At 44.3% G+C, this 18,207-nt stretch overlaps 1 protein-coding gene across 7 annotated transcripts in view; it reads left to right on the forward strand.

Moving 5' to 3' along the window:
* STK32B (serine/threonine kinase 32B) overlaps window positions 1-18,207 on the forward strand; it is a 368,237-nt gene that overhangs the window by 302,463 nt on the left and 47,567 nt on the right. For all 7 annotated transcript variants that reach the window (XM_053567283.1, XM_053567287.1, XM_053567286.1 and 4 more), the window contains one exon: window positions 15,888-15,991. In XM_053567283.1, coding sequence (XP_053423258.1) covers window positions 15,888-15,991 — 104 coding nt within the window. The remainder of the gene's footprint in view (window positions 1-15,887; window positions 15,992-18,207) is intronic.

The following is an 18,207-nucleotide window of genomic DNA, read 5'->3' on the forward strand; positions in this document are numbered from 1 at the left end:
CCTGCCGGACTTCCTGGGCACCACCTCTGAGACTCCACGTGGATGTCCTCAGCCTTGTCCCTGACTTCCAGCTGTCCAAGGCAGCTCTGTCCTGGACTTTCCAAAAACAGAGCAATGGTCCACAGCAGCCTCACCTTCAAAAGGGACTAACATGTGATACTGTCTTGTCCCAGTAGAACTGGGACCCTACTCTCTGCCTGTCTTCACATTTCATCCTCAGAAGACTCATGGAAGATTTCAACATTTCTTTTGTTTTATGTCTGAGGAATCTGAGTTCAGAGAAGTTAATTAGCCTGCCCAGGGTCACACAGCTGGTATATGAAGGAGCCACAATTTGAAGCCAAGTCTATTTGGATCTGAAGTCCTTGTTTTCTCCATGACACCAGGCCGTATTTCTCAGACCAAGAAACAAGTTTACTGTCCTAGCTACACACAAAAGACAGGGCTTCTGTTTTCCCTCCAATTAGAGACTCTTCAGGCATGAATTAATGAACAAATGTACAGGAAAGATTTTTATGGGCTTTAGAAGTCACAACTGATTTTGCAAACGGATGTGTTTTCAGGCACTGTAAGAATAACAGTGCCGGGTGTGGAAGTTTAAAGGGGAAGATAGGATTAAGGAAGCACTCTCTCAATAAAGTTAAACTGCAGTTCCCAGGGCTGGGAACTCCTAATGCCAAGTGGCAGGCTTATTGATGTTATTCACTTGAGATATTCAGTTCAAAGGCCCAAATAACAAGTTCCCAGAATGTTCCAAACATGGATTCAGGGAACAGGCAGATGAGGAAGCTCACAAAGGTTGCTCACAAAGGGTGATCCCAGCAGAAACATTTTTCACAGAACTGAATTTTCATCAATTAAAATTGCAGATGGAATTTGCAATTGGAGGGAAAGAAAATCTCTTTGAAATGTGCCAGATTAGAAGTTGGAAATGTTCCAGCAGCTGCCCACAGCTTATTAATTTAAGGTGAAATGAAGTTTATTAATTTAAGGTGAAATGAAGAGCAGGATGTTCAGCCAGCAAGCACTGACAGTGCATTTGGGTGCCGCAGGGCTCGGGGTCAAGCGCTGGGGCTGTGGAGGGGAATGCCGTCCTCCTGGCACCCAGGAGCTCACTAGCAGGCAGGTGGGCAAACGTGCTGTGCACAGATTCTGGCTGAGGGCGAGTGACAGTGCAGCACCAGGAAGGGGCAGGTTTGGGAATAAAGAGAGGGAGAGGAACTCTTTTTGGACAATTTCCCCAAGACAGATTCCTGGAGAAGGTGGCAATCTGAGTTAGTTTTTGAGGGTGGGCTGACAATAGTAGGGAGAGGGCAGGTAGGCAGAGAGGACAGCCAGCGCAAATGCACAGATGAGTGAAATAGAATTGCATGGGGGAACAGCATAGCAGTTCCGTTGTTCTGTGGCTTATAGCAGTCAGTGGTCCACAACCTTTTTGGCACCAGGGACTGGTTTCATGGAAAACAATTTTTCCATGGGATGAGGGAGTGGGGGAAGAACGGTTTGGGGATGGTTCAAGTGTGTTACGTCCCCACCTCAGGCATTAGATTCTCATATGGAGCACACAACCTAGGTCCCTGCAGGCCAGTTTACAGTAGGGTTCATGCTCCTATGAGACTCTGCTGCCGCTGCCAGTCTGACGGGAGGTGGAGCTCAGGCAGTGATGTGAGCCATGGAGAGCCAGTGTAGACACAAACAAAGCTGCACTCACTTGCCTGCTGCTTACCTTTTGCTATGTGCCTTGTTCCTAACAGGCTGTGGACTGGTACCACCCAAGGATTGGGGACCGTAGACTTATAGAACAAGAGAAGGCAGGAGGGAGAGAAGAGATAGGCCAAGTCATGGGGGTCTTGAGTGCTGTGGCAACAGCCTAGGCAACCAGCAGAAGGTTCAGCACCCGAGACTGTCATGATCAGACTCACAGGATCAGAGCCTCATGGCTGACCTCGGAGAGATGAGTGGGCAGCAGGAAAGCATTAGGACTCGGGCTTGCCAGAGATGGATCCAGGTGACATCTTCCACTTAGTGCCTGTGAACTTGGGTGAATCTCCTTATCAGACCTGATGCACATAAAGTGCTTAGTATCATGAACACCCAACAAGCGTTGGGATTAATGGTTCATGCAGTATGCTTTACTCAGTAGGTGTTTGTGAGGGTTCATCTACTAAGTATGAAGGTACAGAGCATAAGAGATAAATATGTATACATATGTAGTCATTATCATTGTTGTTAATTAAATGATTATTTGTTATATGCTAAGCACTGGGACCTCAAAGCCAAATCTGACATTTCCTGCCTCATGGAGCTCACAGACTAGTGGGGGACACAGACTCTAACTAAACCTTAATTATAGGAGCTGGGTTGGCCAGTGGAAGGTGGGTGCACTGGGGAGATGATGGGGCCTGTGCACCACTGGCACTCATCAAATGTCAGCCTCTTCCCCGAGGATGCCACAGTGAGCACCCAGGACGGCAGTGCAGCCACCACCTGAACCTCACCCCTCCTCATGGAAATGATCGGGGCTGAGGAATGTGAAGTTTGCTACCCACACACTTCCCAGAAAGAGTGGTAGAGCCATCATTCAGCACCAGGGCAGTGAGGCTACATTGCCTCCTGAGAGCCATTCATTCATTCACCAGAGATCTATGAACACCTTCTGTGTGCCAGGCAGTGCTCCACAGGCTGAAATGCGCCTGCAGACAAAGCGGTATTCCTGTCCTTGGTGGCTTGAGTGTTTGTGACAGTCACTTGAATCACCAAATTGATAAATATGTAGTTTGAAGTGTTTATTTTTGAGGAATAATTTTCATGTAATAAAATGTACTTTTTTAGTGTATAGTTCTATAAATTCAGACAAAAACACCACCACTATAAAGATATACAACAGTGCCTTCTGCTGCCCCAAATTCCTTCCTCCCAAGTCCCTGGCAACCAGTGATCAAGTGTCTATCCCTGTGATTTTACCTATTCCGGAAAGTCATGTAAATGAAATCATATGTGCATGTTGTATATAGCCTTTGAATCTGAATTTTTTTCACTTAGAATGATGCATGGAGATTAGTCATGTTGTGTATATTAATACTTTGTTCCTTTCTACTGCTGAAGAGAATGCTGTGTGGCAAATAAATGGATGTACATACATGTGTTTATCTGTTCATCACCTGAAGGGCATTGGAGTGGTTTCCAGTTTTACATAATTATTAATAAAGTCACTATTAACATTTACACACAGTTTTTGGTACAGTTTTTAAGTTTCCTATTCTTTGGAATAACTACCTAGAAGTACAATTGCTCGTTAAGATTATGTTTAACTTTCTATAAAACTGCCAAACTGTTTTCCAGAATGGCTGGGCCATTTCACTTCCCCACAAGCCATGGGCTACGCGGCCTCACTGTCCTACTGTTTACAACCAGGTTCATGAGGAATGATTTCCTTGTAACAACTTTGCATGCTTTTGGTATTAGAGTAATATAAGTTGGGAGTTGGGAAGTGTTCCTTCCACTCTTATTTTCTAGAACAAAGTGTGGAGGATTAGTATTACGTCTATATATGTTTTGTAGAATTGTCTAATAAAGATATTTGGGCTTGGGGTTTTCTTTGCAGGGAAGTTTTTGACTATGAATTAAATTGCTTTGATAGACTGAGGACCAGTCTGTTTGTCTATTTCTTCTTAAGTAAAAAAATTTGGTAGCTTGGGTCTTTCAAGTAATTTGTCTAGTTCGTCTAACTTTTCAAATATTTTGGTATAGAATTATCTCTAATATCCCCTTATTACTCTCTTAACGACGGTGGATTCTGCAGTGATCACCCTTCTTTTAGTCCTGAATTGGCCCTTTGCATCTTCTCTCTGGTCTCCCTGGTCATTAAGACGAGAGGCTTACCTAATTCATTGATCTTTGTAAAGAATCATTTTCTAGCTCATATTTTTCTATTTTCGGTTTACTAAATTCTCTTTTTCTTATTACTTTCTTCCGCTTACTCTAGATTTAAGCTGTTCTTTTTTTTAATTTTATTTTATGATTTTTTTTTTTTTAGAGACCAAATCTGACTTTGTTGCCCTCGGGAGAGTGCTGTGGCATCACAGCTCATAGTAACCTCCAGCTCTTGGGCTTAGGTGATTCTCTTGCCTCAGCCTCCTGAGTAAATGGATCTACAGGCGCTCACCACAATGCCCGGCTATGTTTTTTTGTTGCAATTTGACCGGGTTAGGTTTGAACCTGCCACCCTCGGTATATGGGGCCAGTGCCCTACTCACTGAGCCACAGGAGCCACCAGCTGTTCTTTTTATCATAGTTTCTAAAGATGTAAGTTTAGATGATTGATTGACATTTGTCTTCTTTTCCAACATAAGCTCCAAAGCCAGATTTAGCTGCACCCTACAAATTTTAATATGTTATGTTTTCATTTATAGTAGCTTAAAAATATTTCGAACAACATTTGGGGATTTTTCATGTTACTGATGCTCAGTTTAATTCTGCGGTGATTAGTGAAAATATCTTACGTGATTTCTCTTCTTTTTTATTGGAAAAGTTCATTTCATAGCCCAGAAATGGCCTATGTTGGTGAATATTACACGTATACTTGCAAAAATGTACATTGTCTTGTTTGGTCATTTGTTCTGTAAATGTCAAATAGGTCACATTGTTTGATAGTGTTGTTCAGGTCTTCTATATATTCTTATCAATTTTCTTTCTACTTCTATGTCAATTACTATGATAAAATTCCTGTAATTATGAATTTGTCTATTTTCCTTGCATGTCAGTTTTATCTGATATGCTTTGATACTCTGTTGTAAGATGTGCACACATTTAGGACTGTTACATCTTGTGGGTAAACTACCCCGTTCATCATTATGTGATGGTCTTCTTACCTCTTGTTCTGAAGTCTGCTTTGATACTAGTACAGCTTTCTCTTGGTCAATGTTTGTATGGTATATCCAGCAGTGTACTTTTAAATGTTTAATAACTAGTTTTCTGGGGCGGCGCCTGTGGCTCAGTGAGTAGGGCGCCAGCCCCATATGCTGAGGGTGGCGGGTTCAAGCCCAGCCCCGGCCAAACTGCAACCAAAAAATAGCCGGGCGTTGTGGCGGGCGCCTGTAGTCCCAGCTACTCGGGAGGCTGAGGCAAGAGAATCACGTAAGCCCAAGAGTTAGAGGTTGCTGTGAGCCGTGTGACGCCACGGCACTCTACCCTAGGGCGGTACAGTGAGACTGTCTCTAGAAAAAAAAAAAAAATAAAAAAATAACTAGTTTTCTGATAAAGAAGAAAGGAGCCCTGATTTGTAGATTTTGCTGATTTTCTTTCTTTCCTTCCTTTTTTCCCTCTTCCTTCCTTCCTTCCTTCCCTCCTTCCCTATCTCCCCTCTTTCTTTCTTCTTTCTTTCTTTCTTTTGTTTTTTAGACAGGGTCTCCCTTTGTCACTCTCAGTGGAGTACTGTGGTATTGATACTGGAATTTCGTCTTCAGTAGGTTCTTGGTCTTGGTGAGTTGAAGAATAAATCTGTGAACCACAGATCAGTGGTAAGACAGGATTTATTTACAGAAAAGAATACAAAAACACCGAAGCTCCCAGCAGGGAGAGAAAAACCCAAGTCGGAAGAGAAAAGCTCTCTCTCCCCCTCTCTGTCTCTCTCCCCAGGCTCTTTGTCTAGGGGTGCGAACAGTCTCATGGGGCCCTCTGTAGTCACGTTTAGCTCTCTCTGGTTACATTTAGCATGTCTGGGACATGTCTGGGTCGCAAATGAATGGCTACAATCCCTTTCATTCTTAGGCCTAGGAAATTTACATGAAATTGACCAGGCCTAAGAAATGGGGGTTCTCTGTTCAGCCCTAAGTGCAAGGGGAGGGAAACCTGAGGTGCTGGTGTCTCCCCAGCAGTTGTCTGGCCCCTCCGGCTACTGGAGCCTCCTGTGGGCCCCCACTGCCTACCCACCAGCCTGCTGGTTCCTCTACTCGCTGTCACTGCACTAATACCGCCAAGGCAGAGGCAGCCCGTCCACCCGGCCCCAGCTCCACCCAGCTAGCTGAGATGCCACTTGTCCTGTATCAGTATTATAGCTCACAGCAACCTCAAACTCTTTAAGAGATCCTCTTGCCTCAGCCTCCCAAGTAGCTGGGACTACAGATACCCACCACAATGTTCAGCTATATATATTTCTAGAGATGGAGTCTTGCTTTTGCTTAGGCTGGTCTTGAACTCATTAGCTCAAGCAATCTACCTGCCTCAGCCTCCTAAAGTACTAGGATTATAGGTGTGAGCTACCCTGCCCAGCTACTGATTTTCCTCACCTGAGTTACTCGACCATGACTGATCTCAAATTACCAACGTGATGGCATTAAACACAGAGTTGAGAAAAGATTCTAACCATGTGCTTTTGTGAGCCAGTATTTCTGTGGCATATCCCTGGTAACATCTTTGTCCATCTTTTTATTTTTAACTTAACTCTGTGTTTTTATATTTAAAGTACATTTCTTATAGGCAATATTTTAAATCCAATCTAATAGTCTCTGTCTTTTCATGTATTTAGATCATTTATATAAATATGATATTGATATGGTTGTATTTAAATCTATTATCTTGTTTTTTTCTCTGTTCCACCTATCTTTGTTCCTTTTTTTCTTCCTTATCTTGGTTTAGGTCACCATTATTTGTGATTCCACTTTAACTTCTCTAATACCATAATATTTATACTTCCTTTTAAAATCTTGTAAAAACATCCTTCTAGCAAGGCTCATTCATCTTTTATTTGCTATAAATATATAATTCATTGATTTTATTTATTTATTTATTTTTATTAAATCATAGCTGTGTACATTAATGCAATCATGGGGGACCATGCACTGGTTTTGCTTCAGAAAGTCAACTGTACATTGTAGTTGCTAAAAATAAGAAAAGTAAATTTTAAATTTACTTTGTTTCCATTTTCCTATTACTTATTGTTTATGTAGCTTCAATTTTACTTCTGATATCATATTCATTCTATCTGAAGAACTTCTTTTAACAATTCTTACAGTGAAAGTCTAGTGGTGATAAATTCTTTCACTTTTACAGTTGTTTGTTTGTTTGAAAAACTCTATTTTTCTTACATTGTTAAAAAATATGTTCACTGGGTACAGAGCTCTGACTTCACATTTTTGTGTTTTTCAGCATTTAAATACTGCTTTCAGCTTTCAACAGTCCTGAAACAAATCTGCTCTGCTTCCTGTCCTCTGTAGATGATATTCCTTTTCCTTCAGTTGCCTCTAAGATGATTTTCCCTTTATCTTTGGATTTGGACATGATGTCCCTAAATGTATTTTTTTAAATGATTATTCTGGTTGGTATTTTTGGAGCATTGAGAATATGTGTTTTGGTGACTCATCATTTTTGGAAAATTCTTGGTTGTTATCTCTGCAATTATTTTTCTAGCCCATTTCCTCCCATTCTCTCTTTCTCCCTCCATATCTCTCCTCTTCTTCTAGTATTTCAATTATATGCACGTTAGATCTTTGATATTTTCCTCCACAGTATTTTGATGCTCTATTCTTCTCCCCCTGAAGTGTTTTCTCTTAGTGTCTCACTTTAGGTAATTACTTTTGACCTGTCTTCAAATCTATTCATGAGCCTGTTGGAAGCATCCTTCATCTCTGGCACTATATTTTCTTTGTCTTTTTGCAGTGATTTTTGTTTGTTTGGTTTTTGCTTTGTTATGTGCCCTATAGCTATGAGTTAAAACCTGGACATTGCGTGTAGAGCAAAATCCATGCCTGGAAATTGACACGTGTCTTGTACTGCCGTGTGTTTTGTTTTGTTTGGGGGAGGGAGAGTTGCATCAATATAATCAGGTGTGTAGCTTGATTTGGGTTTTGCTCTTCTAAGGCCACCTTCAGAGTATTCCCTCCACAGTCAGGGTTCCCTGGGCTTCCACCTTCAGCTTTAGTGTTTCCTTGTGGGCCCGTGCCTTAAAGGAGGGTCTCTCTGAGCACTCGTTCTGCTCCCTAGCAGTAGACTTCTGTTTCTGGCTGCTTGACACTTGATAATATAGTGGGCAGTGGGAGGAATGCACATCCTCTTTTGTTGTGGTTCTGCCTCAGTCTTAGATGGGTTCTGTGGTGATGAGTCTTAGGGATATTGATTCTTTCTCTCTTCAGCAATAGGAAACTAGTAATTGCCTTATCCCAGAATAATTTTCTGGCCCTTTCCCAGGGGTAGAGGTTTCATTTTTCTATTTCCTCTCTTACCCTTAACTGTGCCCTTATGGTGCTAGAGCATTAGCTTAAGGCTTTTGTTCCATAAAGGTATGGAAAAGGGATCTAGGGAGCGCTTCATGCCTTTCATGAAGCATAGGCAGCTGTCCTCCTTAAATCCTGCATTAGCAAACCAAATGTTCTATAGTCTCCTGCCCTGCCCTAATATATTTCATGAGTACACAGTGAGGTCTATATAGAATAACTTGTGAATAGATACAAATTTCCTTGTATCTGGACAACCAATGGTTCTATCCTCTCATAACAACATTTCAGCTGAAATCTTCTTGCCTTCTTCTATGGCAGCCTTATTTTTTCCCACATCATTCCCAAGGCAAGCCAATATTCATAGCCCTGTCTATCTCTTCCTGAAGGCATGTGGCTTTCTTTAGATTTCATGCAAGTCAGATTCAAGAAAAGTTATGATTATATAGATCATCTAGCTTTTTCTTACTGTTAGGCTAGGTGTGGCACTCCAATGCCTACATTTTAAGCAGATCAGAATTGTTTGAAATCTTTATAAGAATCATGATGGAAAGGAGAGATGATGATGGTGTAGCTGAACTAGATTGAAGGGTTCAAAAGTAACATTTTATTTGGGTCCCAGTGGGCGTAATTCAGTAAAAAAGGAAGGAAAAGCAGCCAGGGAGATGGAACTGCAATTGTCAAGGCCCTGAGGCAAAATGGAGCTCAGCCCAGAGAAAGAAGCCAAAGAAAATTAGTGTGCCTTGAGCAAGGTCAACATGAAAAAATGAACCAGGAGAGTGAGTGGGGCCAGATAATGCAGACCTGAGTGCCACAGTAGAGTTTTTGGTTCTTATGTCAAGTTCAGTAGGAAATTTTAAAGAGCATTAATTGTCTTGGATAAATAGAGAATTTGGAATCCTTCAAGAGAGTGGTACTGCATGAATGAACTTTTCTATCAGCACAAGATGCTACATAGAAGTTCATCCAGACTATCTCACCACGACTGTAAAATGCACTGATTCTAACTCTGTCCTTCTAGTTAAAATGTCATTCCCCATGAAAACTTTCAAGAGTCTTTTTAAAGAACAAATTATAGTTGAATCTGACATGTTTGGTATGGAGCTGATTTCCCCCACACCTCATCCGAGCTTCCCTATTTACTCCTCAGCCCATTGAACTTCCTCTCCTCTTTCTCTTCCTCTGTAGACCTGCGAAATCCGGACGGCCAACAGCTCAGCAGTTTCTTACATGCTTTAATGAAACGAATTTTTTCTGCTGCTATTAATGCTACTAGCATCTCCCTAGAACTAGAACTATATCAGACAGATGCCATGATTTTGTGTTATCTCAAATTAATGCATAAATGTATGACTTCTGAGTTCATTTGGCTAAGAGCCAAAGAAATACAAATTACCCCCAAAGAGATCCAGAGGGCGTCCGTATGCTGCTTATTCCCGCTCTCCCTGCTGCTCACCAACTGTAATGCAGAGAATTATCACAGAGCTTTGGAATCACTTGGGGTGCGCCTGCAGCTTGTAGCTTGGCTTCCACATCTATGTGCATTTCATTGCCTGTTCAGTTATGAATTGATGTAATAAAAACTAGCTCACATCTGTTGAGAACTTGCTTTGTTTCTGTCCCTGAACTAAATATATCACCTATGTTATCTCATATGTGACATAGAAACTATTTTTATTCCCTAGAATATGGGTTAAATGCTTGCCCAATGACAAATCACCAGCAAGAGTAACTTGAGATTTGAAGTCCAGGACCCTTTGGCTTCAACTTCTTTGCCACTGGGATGCATTGAGCATCTACTTCTAGACTAGCTTCATGCTAATCCCTGGGGATCTGAGGCTGCCTTAGTCCTGTTCCTGTCCTCAGAGAGCCCACCACTGAGCAAGGAAGATGGGCAGGTACACCATGAATTCAAATACAGCATGCTAATGCAGGGAGGAGTGAGAAAGGGTTTGTGAGAATTCAGAGCATGCATTGACATGCTTGTGAAAGAGGGAAACACGGGAATAGCAAGGGACTTGATGAACGGTGTACAGGGAGTGAAATCTGGTCCGGGCCTTGAAGTATGAATAGAAATTTGTGAATATGACAAAAAGGGTAAAGGTTAACAGGCAAGTCATAGACTAAAAATACAGTGTGTCGATGTTGGAATACATTCTTCTTAGTAAAGTGTCACAAGAATGGAGAAGCAAGAATCCAATCTATGCCTTTATAATATGAAGCCAGTAGACAATCTGATACACACCCACATAAGAGAAAAATTCAAACCAATTCAAGGTGAGGGGCAGGGGAACAAGGTAGGGAGAAAGGGGAGGAAAAGGAGATGGGTGTAATTCCACTTAATGGGGGCGATGTTAGGGTATATGGCACACCTCTCGGGAGTGGGACACAGTTATAAGAGGGACTTTACCTAACAAATGCAAACGTTGTAATCTAATTCTTTGTACTCTCAATTAATCTGAAACAACAACAACACAAAAATAGAGTGTGTCCTATTCTTTGAAATAGTTACAATGAATGTAATAAGGACAGTGGCCAAACATGAGGCTGTGAGGGCAGTTGGGGCCTGTTTTTAGGAAATTTTTATGCTAGGAAGTTTGAACTTTATTGTACAGTAAACAGGAAAACTTGGAATGATCTTAAGCAAGTGTTTTGAATAAGCAAATATTAGCACTTATTGAGCACTTACTGTATGTTCAGTAAACATATTGAACAAAACAACTCCATTTTCTCTTCACAATAACATTATGTAGCAGCTATTGTTATTCCTTCTTATGGATGAGGAAACTGGGACACAAATAAAAGGCTAAGCAGCTAACCTGAGGCCACTGTGCCGGTAATGGTTCAGATGCAGGCTGAATAGTCACCCCAGACCCTGAACCACCACGTTCCACTGATCTGACTAATTCAGGGAGGTCTGTCAGGGGTTAAAGAAAGCCGGGCTGAAGGCAGGTGGGCAGGGAAGGGAGCTGGGCAGAGGTGGGAAAGGACCAGAGAAGAAGTTTCAGGAAAGGAAAAAAGATGTGTCTGGGAGGATCAGAAACAGCTGCTAAAGAGGAGTACAGTCCAAGGTGCTTCCCAGATTTCATGCTGTGAAACTGTCTGACAGAACCCAGGAGAAGGGGTAGTTTTGAAAGAGAAGCATTTGGTTTGGACAGGTTGAGCAGTGCCCCTGCGACCATTAGGCAGAGTTGTCCAGGTGCACACTTCTGGCCACCCTGCAACTGGGATGTGCAAGCTAGCTGGAGACATGGTCTTGCCTTGAAGAAAGTATCAGTGGGCAGAAGACCTGAGTCCTAGTCCTGGCTGGGCCAGACCATCATTTAACTTCTCCAATCAGCCATGCCTTCCTTGTCTATAAAGTTTATGGAGGAAGGAATGTCCCCTGAAGGTCCCCTCTAGGCTGTAGCACAGTAATTCTATACTCCTAGTCAAGAAAGGAGCACTTGCCTCTAGGAACAGACCCTGGCAACCTGGCAGCCCCTAGCTTGATGGTCAATAGCATCTCAAAGGCCACTGCTGTTATGGAAACCTCTAGCAACATTCATGGAGCTAAAACACCAAGGCAATAATTATAACATGGGTGTTATTGTATTTTCCCCATATTTTTAGTCTAATAAGGAAGTAAACTCTGTGCAGTTAGGGTACAGGATTGGTAGCAATCCCACCAATTGCTGGTTTACATTTCTGAAGGGAAGAACAGCAAGCGCTTTCATGTAACGCCCCGTGTTCTTGCTTTTCTGGAAGGTCAATTATGTGATGCCCTGATGTCCCTTGAAATCAAAACTCACTTTCCATTTCAAACCTGCATTGGCAGAACTGTTCAGCTTCTAGCAGAGATGGTTAGTGAGGGTGAAGCTGATTTTTCCACACTGCTCGGTCATGTTGGAGGCAGCTGAGGGTCCTGTGGTACCTGGTGTCCACCCCATGCATTCACAGGCCCAAGAGAGAGAGCCTTCTGCATGCAACGGGCAGCCAGCACTGGGACAGGTCCCTGTGGATAGAAGCTTCCTCCCAGAGGACTCATGCAGGAATGGGTCCCAGCCTCAGACCTCAACACCCCTGCTCTGCATGCCTACGGTGGTGAGGTGGTCAGAGTGTCCAACAGAATAGATAAAAAAACTAGTCTGGGAAGTGTCTAGATAGAAATCAACAGCTTAGCAGAAACAGGATATCAATAAAGTTAGAAAGCAGCTGACAATTATCCTCAAGCCCTGGCTATCTAACCTGGAGCTGCCTGCTACCTTAGTATAGGAGAAAGGACCTTGGAGTCAGCAAATAGCTGCCAATCCCAGCACTGTGGTGCCAGCGGGTGACCAGGCAAGTTCCTTAGCCTATATATTCATTTCTTGTGGCTACGAAGAAAAGTAGCCACAAGAAATTTGGCTTGACACAACAGAAAGCATTTTCTCACAGTTCTGGAGGCTGGAAGTCCAATGTCAAGGTGCCAGCAGGGCTGTTTCCCCTGCAAAGGCTTTAGGAGAGGGTCCTCCTGCCTCTCCACTTCTGGAAGTTCCAGGCCTTCCTTGGCTTGTGGCTGCTTCACTTCACTCTCTGCTTCCGTCCTCACAAGGGTCTGAAGGCTTCCTCTCCTTTTCCTTATAAAGATGTCAGTCACTGGGTTTGGGGCTCAGACTAAATCCAGGATGATTTGATTGTGAGATTCTTAACTTGGTTACATCTGCCAAGACACTATTTCCAAATATGGCCCCCTTCACAGGACCAGGGATTAAGACTTGAAGGAATCTTTTATGGGGGGATCATGATTCAACCCTTTGCATCCTCATCTGAAAATCAGAAGGCTTATCTCTGTGGGCAGCTGGGAAGATTAAAGGTGTAATACGTGTCTGCACACAATCCTTAAAGTGGCACTGACAGATTGTGGCTGCTCTTGTTCATTTTTCCCAGTATGAAAGGGTGTCCTCAGGTATGTAGCTCCAGGTCGAAGCCTGCACCAGTCTCTCAAGTCCAAGCACTGCAATTCTGAGCCACCCACAGTCACTTTGGTGTGGAGATTACAACATCAATGTTGTTTGTGTTCTATCATCAACCCCAAGTGTGTGAGGGAGGAGGGAATGTCACTTTCTCTAGGACTGCAGGCACTTGATTGGTTACAACAGCCAGGACAGAATCACTCAGCTACTTCTTTTACCCTGAGTTCCAAATGGGCTCTGGGCTGCCCAGCCTGAGTAGGACTTATGGGGAACATCTGGGCAGTCACAGCCATTCCTGCACTCATGGGCACATCCTGGGCTGTAGAACTCCTGGGCTCAAGTCCCAGGGACAAGCACTGTGTGACTTCCCCTCTCCCAGAACCCTCAGGACAAAGGGATGAGGGACAGGCATGCAGACTGTGATGTCAGGGACAAAGTCTCTGTACGTTCAAGTTCAGCTTTGGGCTCGGTGGTGGGATCCAGATCAGCACAGCTGATGCCCAGCCCACGCTAGGAAGGCAGTAAACACGTGCTCACTAAATACTTCATGAGCTAGTAAGATCACCCACTTCAGAGTCATGTTGGTCTAGGAAAGATGGGAATGGGGAGACAAAGAGATGCTGAAAATACACGGAATCTGGTATAATCCCCATGTTGCTGGTTTGCGTGACTGGGTGGATGGTGAGGTGGCCAAGTGTTCAAAAGGAAGAGGACATCTAGGGACAATTGGACCCCTGGTGGTAATGCCTAAAGTTTCAGAGCACCTGCTACTGGCAGGGCATCCTGCTGAGCTCTTAGCATGCACTGTCTTAATTACAACCCAGTGAACAAACCCTTATTATTATCCACAATTTACAAAACTGAGGCAAAGAGAAGGTAAGGAGCCCATTACTAGGAGGTTACTCCAGCTTCCCCAGCCCTCCTGTTTCCCAATACATCAAGTCAGCTGTTCTGCAAGGGTCAAAAAACCCAAGGAGAGCCGGGCACAGAGGTTCACCCTATAATCCTAGCACTCTGGGAGGCTGAGGAGGGTGGATTACTTGAGCTCAGAAGTTCCCGACCAGCCCGAGCCAGAGCAAGACCCCGCCTCTAAAAAACAGCCAAGTGTTGTGGTGGTCACCTGTAGTTCCAGCTAGTCAGGAGGCTGAGGCAAGAGGATCCCTTTAGCCCAAGAGTCTGAGGTTTCTGTGAGCTAAGATGCCACCACATTACGGCCACAGAGTGAGACTCTGCCAAAAAAAAAAAAAGAGAGAGAAAGAAAGAAAGAAAGAAAAGAAGAAAGGAAGGAAGGAAGGGAGGGAGGGAAAGAAAGAGAAAGAGGGGAGGGGAGGGGAGGGAAGGGGAGAGAAGGGAAGGGTTAACCTAGGGAGACATTTCCTTAGATTCCTAGCTGGGTCATTCCCCAGCACAGCACTGAGCATGTTTTTATACCTAAAGAAACATTGATACAGACGTTATTTCAGACAGGAATTCAGTGGATGCACAGGGTACATCTGTTTTGCACTCCCTGGCTGTGTGACTTCCTGCACACACCAGCCCTTTCTGAACCTCTTTCATCTGTAAAATGTGTAATACGCCCCCTAGAGGGCACATATTTCCTCTGCGAAGAGGAAAGGGGAGTGTCACAGGCGGCAACTGGAATTTGGCCACTGGTCAAACTCCAGCATGAAATTGTAGATCTAGCAGCTCAAGTCAGTTGTCCCCTCGCCTACCTGATGGGCTCCACCTTGCTCACACTGAGCGAATAATAGTCTGGAAACTGAATCGAGACAGCATTCATCTCAGCATGCTGTGGCTCCCCAAGACAGATTTGGGCTGCTCTGACGACTGTAAAGTGGAATTACGCCCACAAATTAATTCACTAGAAATAATAAACATTTCCCAACAATTTCCTGGAAGCCAGTGTGAACAACTAGGCCTTGCAATGTGCTCCAGACCTGATGAGGTAGGGCAAGGCAATGGCACTGACCCACCACTTAGTCCCTTACAACCCCTGCAGGGTCAGGGCCCCAGAACAAAGGCAGGCCCCTGGATCGTACAGGCCCAGCAAACCCTGGCCTCCATCCATCACTTTGTTTCTACTGAGGTAAAACTCACCCAACACAAAATCAGCCATTTCAGAGGGAACATGGCAGTGGCATTTAGAATATTCACAGTGTTATGGAGCCACCACCTTTACCTCGTTCCAGAACAGTGTCATCACCCCCAAAGGAGAGCCTGTGAATAAGCACTTTTCTACTCCCCTGCCAGCTCCTCAGCCCGCGCAGCCTCCCATCTGCTCTCTGCCTCTGCAGATTCACCTACTCTGGGCACTTCATGTTACATTCCACCCTTGCTAAAGTGAAACTGTCCCTGAGATCAGCATCAGCACAAGGAGTATGAGCATCCTGGTTGTTGGGACGCCTGGCGTGGGAAATAGAATGGTATTGATCAAGCTTCTCAACCCCTCAGAGGCTCAGCTCCTCCTCTGGCTGAGTTCACCCACCATTTTCCCAGCAGACCCACCTCCCTGAGGGCACCATCTCTAGTCTGCCCTGGAAGGTTACAGGTGTGTCCTTGATGTCTGCAGCTTGTTCCCCAGCTCACGCCTTACCAAAGCCTGGAGCCATGTGGCATAGCAGAGAAATTACAGGTTTCACTGTCCAAAAAAAGCTGGGTTCATATCCTGGTGTCCCTCTCTAAGGGGTGGTGACGGCATAAACTGTGACGCGCAATGATGTTCTCTTTGTCCTGTCATTGGCAGCCCCAGAAGTGTTCCAGGTGTACGTGGATGGAGGCCCCGGGTACTCTTACCCTGTCGACTGGTGGTCCCTGGGTGTCACAGCCTACGAGCTCCTGCGGGGCTGGGTAAGGCATGTGCCTGTGCCGGGGATGCCGGTGCACAGGCGGGGTGGAGTCTGGCAGGGCCCACAGCCAGGGTGGGGCATGTAGGAGACACCGCCAGCTTTGTGTGTCTCTGGCTTCAGGGCCCAGCACAGGGCCGGCAGACAGCAGGTCCCCTTACTGGCTGCAGCTTCACCAGGTCTCATGGACATTTGTACACTCGCTTATTCATGCCCGCAGAAGGTGCCTTGAGGAGCATTTTATTCATTGTAGGGATCTCCACTGCACAGTGATAAAGGGTGTTGAATGGCTGTTGAACAAATGAATGAATGAATGAAACATGAGAACAGTTGTGAATGTATGTGAGTGAAAACAAGTGTTATTTATCACTGTGTGGTTGTGCTTCAAACAACTATTTTTTGCTCTTAATCTCAATTACTTCTCCTGAATTCATCATAAACATAATTATTGTATGTGGTGTTTTTAGAAGGCAAATAAAATATGAACCTGCTTACTTTCTTAGCACTGAATAAAAAGAATTAATGTCCCACCAGTTTACTTGTTTCTGCCCAATCTGTTTGATACATAAGCTCAGAGAAGGACTGTGTGGGTCTGTGAGATTGTATGAACTAGAGTGCACGGGCGTCCACCAGGGGCCCTTCCTCTTTCCTAATCACTCGTACGAATGACCCAGGTGAGCAGTTGCTCTAAGCATTGACTGGATGCTGCCCAACAGAAAGGACATGGGCCATCGTTCCTCCTGGGTCAGAATAGGCAAAGAGGATAGCTTATGAAAAGCCCCAAGGGTGGAGTGGTCCCTGCCACTTCACAAACTGATTTTTAATTCTTCTGAGTTTTCTGCCTAAAGATCCAATATGCCATTTCAACAGAAATAGTGGGAGCCTTTGGCATGGGGACAAAGTAATTCAACCAAAGAACACCTGTTATGTACCAGTGTAAGAATTTCTCCCAGATATTTTTGCCTGGCTTAATTTTGACCCATAAGGCAACAAGTAGTTTGTATCCCAAAGGATACAAATAATTGATTCTCTCTTTTTCACACTGGAAAAAAATTGATTCAGTCAAAAAGCTATGCTGAAGAACACTCACATTTATCCATGGACTATGTAAATTTAGGAGTTTCCTTCCTCCCAGCAATTCCTCAGTTAAGTCACTGACAGCATCCCTGACAGTTTCCAGTATGTGTCCTAGGATCCAAAAGTAGGGAAGTATCAAAATGATAGGTGGGCAATTGATGGTATAAGTATGGTTTGTTAACAATACGCAGCCCCAGGAATGCTTTCGACCCTGCCTGGAAAGCAGTTATTGCTCCTCATGGGAGTCAGGCTTTCTGCAGGGGGCGCAGAGGGGCTGAGTTGGTCTCACTGGCACCCTTGAGACCCTGTGAGTTAGGGTATAGCCTATAGCCTGGACAAGAGACCTAAGTAGCATCCAACTTCTCTCTGATCCCAAACCAGAATGTTAGCTCTTACCCCTGCAGGCCTGCTGAGTAAAGAAAAAGGCCCAAGCAGATGCCCCAGCCACCCTGGCACCGTGACCATACCCTCCGAAGAGACCACTGTAGGGAGGGGGGAGCTATAAGGAAGCTCCCTTCCCCTGACCACTCTCCTCCCAGCCCAGAAGTCTGACAGGTGATCACCCACCTGCTCATTGATTACTCTCAGGATCCAATGAGTGCCTTACTAGTAAAAGGAATCTATTTCAGTTTGGAACAGCTCTAATAGCTAGAAATTTTCTCCCTTAACTAAACCAAAAGCTATCTCCTTATAACAGAAAGAATCTTAGAGAAATCTCACAGGTTCAAACCCTGGCTCCACCAGGAGCTCCATCTGGGATCTTAAGTGAGGCTTTTAAACATACTGCTCAGAATCCTTCTGTATTATTAAAAAACAATAATTCTATCTACACAACAGGGTCGCTCTGAGAATTAGATGATGTCAATGATGTAAGTTAACCAGTGCCATGACGGGAACATGGTCAGCCTCTTCCTCTTCCCTGAGGTTCCTGTCCTGGCAGGGCCTGCTTGGCGAACCTGTGTCCTCCTCAAATTAGCTCCCTTCAAACACAAAAGACAGGCTCTGAGAGCAAGGCTGGCTCACCCCTGGATGGGCTATCTAAGCAGAGATGGGTTCTCAGCATGTCCTGTGCTTCTTGGTCCTATGATTTCACCTGAGCACCGGCTTCCTTATTCATAGAGAAGGATTATGAGGCACACCTGT

The sequence above is a fragment of the Nycticebus coucang genome, chromosome 17, assembly GCF_027406575.1.
Source record: "Nycticebus coucang isolate mNycCou1 chromosome 17, mNycCou1.pri, whole genome shotgun sequence".
Classification (NCBI taxonomy): Eukaryota; Metazoa; Chordata; class Mammalia; order Primates; family Lorisidae; genus Nycticebus; species Nycticebus coucang.